General features: G+C 57.2%; 1 protein-coding gene across 1 annotated transcript in view; it reads right to left on the reverse strand.

Moving 5' to 3' along the window:
• KLF13 (Kruppel like factor 13) overlaps window positions 1-11,080 on the reverse strand; it is a 45,164-nt gene extending 34,084 nt beyond the window's left edge. The window contains exon 1 of the mRNA XM_021680634.2: window positions 10,173-11,080. Coding sequence (XP_021536309.1) covers window positions 10,173-10,764 — 592 coding nt within the window. The 5' untranslated portion in view covers window positions 10,765-11,080. The remainder of the gene's footprint in view (window positions 1-10,172) is intronic.
• Between the last annotated feature and the right edge of the window lie 523 nt (window positions 11,081-11,603).

Below are 11,603 nucleotides of genomic sequence, written 5' to 3' on the forward strand. Positions count from 1 at the left end.
GGGGGGGGGGGATGGGAAGGGATGAGAGGTGGAAGGAGAAAGAAGGGAGAGGTGGAGGAGGAGGAAGGGGAAGGGAGGAGGAAGAAGAGGAGGAAGGGAAGGAAGGGGGCAGGAGAAGGGGAAAGAGGGAGAGGAAGACTAGGTAAAGGGAGAGGAGAGAAGGAAGGGAGAGGGGACAGGAGAAGGGAGAGGAGGGAGAGGAAGACTAGAGAAAGGGAGAGGGGAGGAGAAAAGGGAAGGGGGCAAGAGGAGGGGAGGAGGGAGAGGAGGGGAAGGGAGAGGGAGGAGGAAGGGGAAGGGGACAGGAGAAGGGGAGGAGGGAGAGGAAGAGGGGAAGGGAGGGAAGGAAAGGGAAGGGGACAGGAGAAGGGAGAGGAAGGAGAGGAAGACTAGGGAAAGGGAGGGGGGAGGAGGAAGGGGAAGGGGGGAGGAGAAGGGAAGGGGGGGAGAAAGGGGGGAGGAGAAGGGGAAGGGGGGAGGAGAAGGAGGAAGAGAGAGAGAGGAAGACTAGGGAAAGGGAGGGGGAGGAGGACGGGGAAGGGCGAAGAGGGAGGGGAGGAGGAGGAGAGCATGAAAAGTGAGGGCACACAGGGCTGCACACTTAGCTGGGTAGCTAAAGAGCTTCCATTCACCTGGCCTCAGCCAGGCCCCCATACCAGGCTGTCTGCCCCAGCAGAAAAGGTCAAGGGCAGAATGGCTTGAGAAGGAAGACTCCATCAGGGACCAGGAATGCAAACCCTCCAGCTTGGCTCCAGGGTCCCCACTCTACCCTGAAGGCCAGACCTACCCAGCACACACTGCTCCTTCCTTCTGTGCTCTTGCAAGTTACTGGCCTGGATGTGAAACAGCCCCACTAGGGGTCATGGAGAAAAAGCCATCCCTGCCGCAGCCTGTGCCACCTGGCCAGATGCCTTGTGACTGGCTTACTTCCAAAGGAACAATCTCCTGAGCTTTGGCAGGTGGCTGACAGTGTGCACGCACGCGCATACACACACACACACAAATATCTGTCTTCAGAGGCCATGTGCAGTGCTGAATGTGGGACAGGAGGGCCTGGGTATGGGAAGGAGTTTAAATCCTCAGCTCAGATTCAGGGAGACGAGTGAGATCAGGGAAAGGGAAATGAAAGTGGAAGTTTTTAGAAGGCCAAAGTTAGTACACTTTAGAATGAGGCAACCCATCCAAAGCAAAATGCTAACATGTAACACCCACTGATCATTAGGGAAGGACAACTTCAAATCAGAACCTAGAAGGAGCAGAGGCTGAATCTCCTGCGAGACCCAAAGGCCTGACAGTAACTCAGGACAACCACCTTCGTGCTCACCAACAGGGAAACAGGATGCCCATGATGGCAGACGCTTGTTGGCCGAACTACGGAACCCCCACAAAGAGGGCATGGCATAAAATGCTGAGACTATGCTTCATCGTGATAAAAAAACAGCATCTGCAAAGCCCCTCAGACCCTTCTGATATCCCCTGATACATAAGGCCAAGCAGCAAAGTAATTTTAGAAAGCAGGACATGCCATGAAAGCAGCCAAAAAGGGGCACTCTGGAAAAAACGAGGAAGCCTTGGTAAACTGCCCTTAGCACACAGGGCTGCAAGGAGCCGGAGTCGCCCGTGGGCCCTCGCACGCTGCTGTGAGGCAGTAAGTCAGGGAAGCAGACTGCAGAGTGTTAACTAAGACAACAGAGAGACTGCTAAGGAGCTGGACTGTCCAGCACTTGTTACAATGGCAACTTTATAATTAGCTCACATTTATTATTTCTCTTTCAATGAAAATATGTTGGAGTTTGTTACTGGTAAGATGTCTGAGGTGCACTCATAGTGCCAACACCAGTTTCTAGGCCCTTCCCCTGATCCCAGACACGGTTTTGAACAACCAGCCCAGCTGATAGCCCAGGCAAAACATCACTGGGCACCAAGGACAGACCTAGAAGCCTGGCACCGCCCCCTCAAAGGGCGGAGCTCTAAGCTCACGAATGCCTCTTCTGTTTCCTCTCTTTCCCAATACTTCCGTGCAAAAACCTCTATTCTTGATCTGCCATTAACTAACTTCTACCTCTAGCCCCAAACCAAGTTCCCTTGATCCTCTGTGTGTGAACATGTATACCATTAAAAAGAGTAAAAGACAAGTAAAAAAGCTCAGAGAAGGAGTTTACAGGGGTGGAAATTCCTGCCTATATCATAGATCCTACACATACGTGAGGAGAATGAGCTCAGGTCTACTTAAGGCAAGAGTGTCAGGAGGCCCCAACTTGGGACCTTGACCACGGGCCAAGCTGCCTAGCCATCACCTTGCTGATGTCCCTCTATGTCTCTATGGTGGTCCTGGGTGGGAGGCAAGAAGGCTCCTGAGCTCCTCTGAGCCCACTTCATCTTCTCCCCATTCCCAAGCTTCCTTCCAATTGGTCACTGTTCGCAGGAGACAGGCAGGTGCCAGAACCCCACCTCCAGAAGCTCCTGGGAGCCCTTGATGCAGGCACCAAGCCACGTGCTCCCTGGCAAGTGATTTTTAATTTGGGCCCCCATTGCTTGCAAAGCTCTTTCATGATGTACCCTGGACTCTAGCTCCAAGGAGACGAGCTTGTACCCTGTGCTCAAGGACCATGGGTCACCCACCCATGCAGGGAAGGCCACGCCCCTGTGGCAGCAGAGCAGGGACATTTAATCTGAGGCATCAAGCCTCAGCGCTCTCCCAAGCAGGTCACCTTGGGACAGACTGGCCAATCGCCATGGAGTGTGGCCAAGTTCCTGGTTAGCAAGTGTTTTTGTGTGATGAACTTCAAAAACGGAGAACAATAAATAGGACCCCCTGCTCAACGTTACCTCCCCCAAAAAACACCTGTACCCTCTGTTCTGTTTGTCCAGAATGATGTTAGTTAAAACTATGGACTGGTCAAGGCTACTTGCTCCCACCCTGCACACAACACCCAACAGCAAACAGTGACGATGCCCAGGCCCTGGGGCAGGAGGGAGACTGGAGCTGGGCGGAAGGCACTCAGTGCTAGGGCACTGAGAGGGGCAAGGGGGTTGGCAAGGCAGCCGATCTGTCTCTTTACCACGGCCTACTTTCAGCTGAGGGAACTCCATGCCTCCAAGAAGCCTGACTTGCATACAGCTGATCCACAGATGCTGGAATCTGGGGTTTAGGGAGACCCTAAGATCAAACTGAATCAATGCACCAGAATCAAGGAGAGAGAGAGAGAGAGTGTGTGCATGTGTGTAGCCAAACGGCAGAGCTTTTGGTTGGGTGAGGATTTGTCTTACATCAAGTGCCTAGTGTCAAATCATTGCCAACAAAGTAAAAAGTTAGCATTCAAGTCTCCATTATATTGACTGAGAGCAGGGGCCAAGGCCTTCTGAGCTCAGGGTCCCAACCCCCCACTACCCTCCCACCCCAGTCCCACCACAGTAGCTGATTCGAAACTGCCAAGCCGGAGAGAACACTCCAAAGTTCAATTCCATTTTGATGGGAAGCTGACTTCTCAAGAAAATAGTCCCACTTGGGGCTAATGGAAGGGAAGTAAAACAGACTCAGGTGTGTGGACTTAGATCAATATTTGTTTTTTTCTGGAAAGCATGCAGAGACCCACCAGGACCTTGAGGGTATCACTGGCTGCAGGCCCTACTCAGGCCTCAGGGATGGGTCACCTGTGGCCACAGAGCCAGGGTGCTGGTGGGCTAACTAAAAAAAAAAAAAAAAGGCTATAAATACCATTATCACTCAAAGTAAAACATTTTCACTCAAAGTAAAATTAGGGCGTGTTGTTTATCTGGAAAGGGAGCACCTAAGACTTGGCTGACCTATCCTTTGACTTTAAAAGGACTCCCAACAACAGGACCCAGAAATCCCAGTGCTTGTTCAGTCAATGAAGTTGGAAGAAGCAGCAGAAACCTACCAGGTGGACCAGATCGAAGGGGGCTGAATAAAGGTGACCAGACACCGCCCCTGCACCGGCCAGGCACCTGGCTATACACACAGGCCCAGCAGCACCCTAACCCTCCAAAAACCCAGTCTCAAAGTGTCACCCTACTGGTTATTTATTATCGAGAGAAGAATGCCCCTTCATAGTGAAGAGACCTGGCAGACACTGCCTTAACCACAGACGTGATCCAGCAACCGGGCAACCTGACATCATATGCTCCCATGGTGGTGCATGGAAGTGCCCAACGTTACCTGGGTCATGTTTTTGACCAAAATCTGTTTAGGCTGCACCTAATCAGGGGGAAGCAACTGGACAAATCCAGACTGCGGGATATTCTACAAGACAACTGGTCCGGATCCCTAAATGCCAATGCAACAAAAGGCCACAAGATAGGGGACTACTCCAGACAACAGGAAACTAAAGAGACAGGCCAACTAAACGCCATGTGTGATTAACTGGATCCTGCATCCTATAAGGGACATTTTGGGAATCATTAGGGAGACTGAATATGGACTGCACATTACATAATATGTACTATTTAAAGAAAGAGGAGAGACAGGGAAGGGACAAAATACAGTACTTAGAGGAAAAAAAAGGAGGAAGGAAAAAAGGGATAAAAAGAGGGTGACAAAATGTTTAACTGATGAGTCTAGAAGAACGTCTGAGTGTTCACTGTATTTCAGAATGGGAATCTGTGGGGCGGGGGAGCAGTGTGCTGGGGACATGCAGGCTTCTAATACCATGAGGCACAGCCCACCTGTCATGCCCCAGAACACAGGTCCAGACAGGAGTCGCAGTCAGACACAGCGGGTATACCCGAACTCAGCAGTGTGGCTGCCCAGGCACAAACCTCAGCTTCCCCCTCATTTGCTGTGTGACCCTGGGCAGATTCCTTAACCCATCTGAGCCTTGGCATCCTTATTTGAAGACTGTGCCTATTTCACAGGGTCCTTGGGAAGATGAAACAGCTTACTGGAGACGAATGCAAACAGAACCATGCAGCCCCTAGCAAGCAGTCTACAAGCATTAGATACAACTGTGAGAGCGGAGTATGTCATTCTAGAAGTTTTCATTTCAAAAATTAGTTTAACTGCTTCTTGAAGCACAAACCAGACACACTTTAACAGTGCCCTGATACCTCACCATCACTGTTATAAAATGCCGATTATGACAGAACACAGGCCTCAGGGACTACTGGGCAGGACAACGTGCCCCTCCACTAACAGCCCCACCTTTGTTCCAGTGCTGTTTGGTTTTGTTGGGTTTCTTGAGTTATATATTTAAGTACACATGCATATACAGATGTATACATATGAATAACTTGGTTTCTTTCCTTCCTTGCTTGTAGCCGCTATCAACGTATCTCCCCCTTCCCCCTTTGATTTGCTACGTCTAGGAACCCAACCACCAACCGGACTCAGAGGAAGGTCAGAGCAAACAGGTCCTAACCGTGCCTGGGCTGTCGCAGCTCAGTTCAGTGAGTGGGCTTCAGAGCACCGACTCTGAAGGGGCAGGATGCCACCTCTGTTGGTGTTCCACATCCAAAGCCCCCCCCACAGGACCTGTGGTTAAGTGAAGTGTAGTGCTATCAGCTTGTTCACACGGGAGGGGCTCCAGCCCTCTTTCAGCCAGAGAAGGGAGAGTTTCAAATGGCATCACACCAGCCTCGTGCCCAGGGCCAACAAGCCAGGAGGCACAGGGGTGGGAGGTGGGGTGGGCACACCTAACTGCAACAGGGGCTGAGCCCTCACCCGGGCCGGGCCACAGCATAAACCAAGTAAAGACTGGGAGGTCATGAGGCGTGAGACAGTAATGGTGGTTTTGTTAGTGTTGTTTTAAATGTTCTCAATATGATGATCGCACATGTGCAAAAGGAGAACTGGGAGAAGTTTAAAAAAAAAAAAAGGCAGCAACACAGCAGGAACCTCAGTACTGGGGAGACCAAGACCTCCATCTATTTCCTTTAAAAACATAATGTGTCTTTTAAGTCAACATAGTAACTCCACAGTGCACTGAACTGCTGTCTACACCACGGTCAGTAACCCTGCCAGGGCTCAATCTTACAGAAATGCCAGCCCCTCCACACCAAGACCCACACCAGAGCCCACTGCTGCGGGCACGGAACAATGAAAAACGGGAAAGGCAACGCAGCTATCCTTCCAATGGGTGAGAGGCTCACCAGTTATGTCTGGCACAGCCTCACGGCCCGCCCCCCGGAATACCACACAGCCAGGAAAAAGAATGAAGGGGCCTCATTAAACAAGCACACAACAAAAGCCTGCGGTAGAATGTATTCGCTACGATCCTGCATGTATATTTTTCAAATGTCTGTGTGGACGCACACGCACACATAATGCAAATCCATTAAAAGGGTCTGGAAAGGGACACACCAACATGCGGTGATAGTGGTTAGCCAGAGGAGGGCAAGGCTGACACATTCTGTCTACTCGCTTCTGCGCTGTTTGAAGAATTTCACAACCAGGCCGGCTGGCAGCCCGGGACCGTGCGAGCAGGGACGGGAACTGCCAGCCTGCATGTATCCTGAACAAAGTGCTGGCTCTCTGCCAGCCTGGCTTCGCCCTGGGTAAAAAGAGACCCCAGCCGCTCACCCTCCACTTGACAGGCTGCTGGTCCGACGCAGCTGCGACGGGGCCAGGAGAGCAGTGTGGTTGGAAACCAGGCTCTACAGCCAGAGTTTGTGTTGGGGGAGGGAACCTAAATACCCTGCCCCAATAATCTCATTCATGATCAAATCCCTTGTTTAGTGGCTCAAGATAAACTTCCAACTAACCCCACCCAAATTATTACAGGAAATGGCTGAGAGAATGCAATCTTACTCTACTCCCACCCCCACCCCAAAGAGGGCCAGGTGACCAGGGATGTGTCTCCGTCGAGGTCTGCAGGAGGGAGGAGCCATGCACAGCACAGTGCCCCCCTTTCCAGCCAGGCCCCCAGAGCTGCTGATACGGACCCAGCCCAGGCAGCTAGCGAGTGGATGTTTTAGCTCCTGGTGCTGCAGGGAAAGCAGGGCACAAAGGCATTCTGAAAACAATTCTTTATGGGAACAAATAGGTAGGAATGTATTCAAGGCATCTCTGCCAAGAAAGGCTGAGTGACCATTCTGCTGGGGGCCTGCCAAGCCCCACCACTCCAGACAACAAGCAGGAATCTCCAGGTGAAGGGCCTGGCTGGCTCAGGGGGAAGATCGGCCCTCAAAGGGCCCTAGGCCTTTCCTTCTGAAAGTCCTGAATGTTCACATCAAAGCCCTTCAGCCTCCAAGAAAATACGTTCCTGGTCTTGCTACTCCCCAAGGCAAGACTTCGCAAATTCCCAGATCTGGACTGGGAAGTTCTGACAAGCCAAATAAGTGGCTTTAAAAAAAAAAAAAAAAAAAAGTGGGTTGAGTTGCAAAAACGTTAGTGTCTTTGTTTCATCACGTGTTTGCTATAACATCAACAATTACCTAAATGTGACAGGGTAATCAGTCCCCAGGAGACTGGCACACAACTAACCAGGACAAGCAGCTCTTTTGCACTCAGTCAGGCAGGGAGTGGGGGTGGGAGATCACAGCAGAGTCAGGGAAGGCCTGATCTCCCCAGAGTCAAGGCTGAGCCTTGTACTTCCCAAAGGGTTCTCAAACTCACAGCCTCATTTCCCACAGATCTTCCAAGTGGTCAGGGGAGACATCACCAAGCTGCAGGGAGGTCTGGGGACCCGTCCTTGGCCACAAGGCTAGACAGAGCAAGCTGTAAACTGCCTTCTTGGCTAAAGGAGTTTTGATATTCACCCCCCGCTATGAAATCGCTATGGGTGGGTGGGGTGGTGGTGGTGGCAGTTCCTATTGGAGTAGAAGGCCTGGCATGACCCGAACCACTGCCGGCAGGGACCCCCCAGAAAGCTGCTGGAAGTCCACAAACCAAACCACAGCTACCTCAGAACCAAGGTCTGCTGCTCAGGTCTTCCCAGGGTAGCCTGGCCTCTCGGTGACCCAATGTGGCCTGTGGGCTACCCCTGTCTCCTCTATGAACACCAGCTAATTATGTTCTGCACACCTGGGCACAGGCTGGAAATGGGCTCCCTAGAGGTGCTCCCCACCTGAGGCTGAACCAGACACCCTCCAGAGGCAGGTTTTCTTGGTTCATAATCAGATTCACCTGGGGCACCACTAAAACTTCGGCGCAAGGTCAATATCTGGGACCTGGAAATCTACATTTCCAAGGGCCCCAAAGGAACCTCGTACACTCCTGACTTGGAGGTCTACATCTGCTCTGGAGGTAGGGCTCACCTGGAGGGCAAGGCCACCTCCCTGCTCTTAGACCCAGCACACTGCAGCCAGTGTGGGGTCCATCCTCTTATGCCTGCTTAGGGTTTCAAAGCACCCCAGAGAGACTGGGTTCCACCCCACCTGGGGAGGCCCGGGTTCCCAACGCCTCTGCCCAATCCTCTAGCCAAGGGACCCCATCAGAGACAGTAGAGCCTGAATCAGGGAGCAAGGCAACCCACCAGCTATCCTCCAGCTCCGGCCCCCGTCCAAGCCTGCCCCGCCCATGACAGCGAGCCCCGCCCCTCAGCCAGCCCCTCCGCAATTCTCGAACCCCGCTAGCCCGCTGGAAGGCCACAGTCAAACAGGCTACGAAGTTTCCAATCCTTAAATGACCGGTCCAGTGTCGGCCTCGCCCCCCAAGGCGGTCCTCGAGCCACGCCCCACGCACTGCCCCCGCCCCGGTAATCTGGGTGCTCCAGGATCTCAACCTAGTTTGGCCCCTCCTCCACGGCCACACCCACCCTTGCAGTAACGTTCCCAAGCTGAACCAACATCCCTACACTAACCCCACCCCCTATCTCGGTCCACACACCCTTAATTCTGACTCAAAATGAATAGAAATGGCCCCGCCTTCACCCTCGACCCCACCACCAGCCACGTGATTTGGGGCGCCCACAGCAAGGGACGAAAACCGCGTGGGCAGCCTCCGAGGTAAAGGTTTGTCTGAAATCCGCTGGCTTTGACACCTGCATACCTCGGGACAGCTCAGTTCTAAATATACCAGGAGAAGGGGGTCTTTCAGCTCCAGGGTCTTGAGGACTGCAGTTTTTAAGCCAGTCTTGTAACCAGTTTCTGTACTGTTTTATAAATGTGAAGTCTAAATCGTTGGTATCAAGGTAACTATTTATACGGGTTTTTAACCTGCTCCAAATGTGGAAGAATTAAGTGTAACAGAAGAGTTACCCAGAAAAAACACACAATTCTTTAAAACCAAACTGGGTGAGAAAGGTTGCGTCCCACCTTTGTGTTTAAGAAAACGAAAAACAACCAAGACGAGGTCCCGGGCCCGCGCGAAGGGGACGGCTGCCCGGGGGTTGGGGGTCAGGCGATGGTCCTCTGAGACCGACCGCCCCCGTGCAGGTGCCGCCCGCACGCATCCGGCACCCCGCAGGTGAGAGCAGGGCGGAGGAGAAGGGGGCGCGGAGGAATAGGCTGTGGACTAGGCGGGTGAAAGCGCCCCCAGGCCGAGGAGCCCCCTAGGGTCGGGCGCGCCCCCGCTGGCCGGATGGGCGGGGCTCCCACAAAGAGCCTCCGGCCGAGAACCCGGACCGCCACCCGCGTCGGCCGCTGCTGGCTCTGGTTTCGACAAATTAAACCTTAGAGCGCTGGAAAAATTACAGGAAGAGGAGAGCGAAGAATGTGCCGAGTGGCTGGAGGGAGCCCTGTCCCCGCGTGAACTTCGCCCGCCGCTCGCCCGGGCCGGGCCGGGCCGGGTGGGTCCCTCCCCTCCGGAGCGCGCGCTAGGCCGGCGGGGGAGGGGCCGGCAGGGGAGGGGCCGGGGCGAGGGCACCCCTCCCCCGCGGCCCCGGGGCGCCCCCGCCGCCCATCTCCCGGAGCAGCACGCGAGGCCCCCACCCAGCTCGCCCGCACCTGCCCGCGCCGCCCCCCGGCCCCCGCGGGGCCTACGCCCGCAGCCCAGATGACGACATCCGCCCCCGCGGCCCCGCCCGAGAGTGCCCGGGGAGGGGGCGTGCCCGGCGGGGGCGCGGTCGCCGGGCGGGCGCCGGCTCCAGCTCCCGGACCCGCCTCGCTCGGCGCGCGGGGCCGACCGCAGGACCGTGTGGCGGGGGAAGGGGCGAGGCCCCGACCGTTCCCGGCCCGACCGCCCCTCGCGCCCCGCCGGCAGCTCCGGGGGCGTGGCCCGGTGGCCTGCGCTGTCCCCGTCCGCGCGCTCGGGGCACCCGGGCGGCCCTACTGACCTGTGTGAGTTCTCAGGTGCGCCTTGAGGTGCGAGGATTTCCCGTAAACTTTCTCGCAGCCCGCGTAGTGGCACTTGTGCTTTCTCTGCGGGGACTCCAGGTCGGCGCGACTTCGGCCCCGCCGGCCCCTTTGTCTGAGGCCGGGTTCGCCGCTCCCCGCGGGCCCTGGCTCCCGCTCTGGCTCCAGCCCCGCCTCGAGCTCGGCCTCGGGCTCGCTCCACGCGGGGCTGAGGGGCGCGGCCGCCGCACCTTCGCCGCCGGGGGAGGTGGGCTCGGGGGCGGGTGGCGGCGCAGGCGGCAGGCGGCAGGGGGTCCTCGCCTTCCGGGCCGCGGCGCCCTCTCTGCGCTCCGCCGGGGCGGGCGCCGGCGCTTGCTGGTTGAGGTCCGCCAAGATCCGCGCCACCACGAAGAGCGAGGCACTGTCCTTGCCGTCGCGGCGCTCCTCGACGCGGGGCAGCGTGGCGGCGACAGCGGCGGCCGCGCCCTCGGGTCCGGGCTCCGGCCCCTCCCGCGGCCCGTGCACGACCGCGCGGCTCGACATGGACACGAGGCACTCGGCGGCGAAGTGGTCCACATAGGCGGCGGCTGCCATGCTGCGGGCTCCGGCCGGCGGGCCGGCGGCACTGCTGGTGGCTGCGAGTCGTCAGAGGCGCATCCGCACCCTCGGCCTCCCGAGAGCGGGCGGGGGGCGGGGGCGCGGCGCGCCCTCTCCGCGGGCTGGGCTGGGCGCGCAGCCGCCTCTGCCGTCACCCGCGCGGCTCCGCGTCCGCGCGGCGCCCGCCCGGCCGGGCACCAAAGAGTGAGCGCATGGGGGGCGCGGGCCAGTGGGGTCCCCGCGCGGCGTCAGGGGCGGCCTGTCCTAGGGATGCCGAGCAGCGACGTTAGAGACTACCTCGCCAAGTTGCGGCCGCAGCCTCGCCGCGCATTGTGGCAGGCGGGACAGCCGCCGTGCGCGCCGCGGGTCGGTGTGGGCGGCCCGGCCCCGGGAGTGGGCGGGGCCGGGGCCACATCTGGACCCGACGTCAGCCCCCAGCCACATCCTGGCGGCGCAGGTTACAGGCGGCGGCGGCCGCGGGGAACTGCGCGCGCGGAGGGGGCGGGGATCCCAGAGCGCGCCTCGTCAGGATAGAGCGGTCGCGCGCCCGCGTCTGAGGAGGGGGCGTGGCCTAGGACAGGGGCGGACGCCGTAGGTTCGTGGGTAGGCGGTCGGACCAATCCAGGCGGCCAGGGGGGCCGATCGGGCCCTGGGGCCTGCGCGCGCCAATGGGCGTGCCCTCTTGGCCGGCCGGAGGAGGAGCGGAAATTTGAGCCGGGAGCCGGGCACGCTGACGCAGGACGTCCGAGGGCGGTGGGCCGGGGCGTGGCTGTGAGGGGACCGCTCCCCACCCCACCCTACCCCCTAGCAGCGGGGAACCCGCGGGACATTTTCCT

Source organism: Neomonachus schauinslandi, chromosome 9 (genome assembly GCF_002201575.2).
Source record: "Neomonachus schauinslandi chromosome 9, ASM220157v2, whole genome shotgun sequence".
Lineage (NCBI taxonomy): Eukaryota > Metazoa > Chordata > Mammalia > Carnivora > Phocidae > Neomonachus > Neomonachus schauinslandi.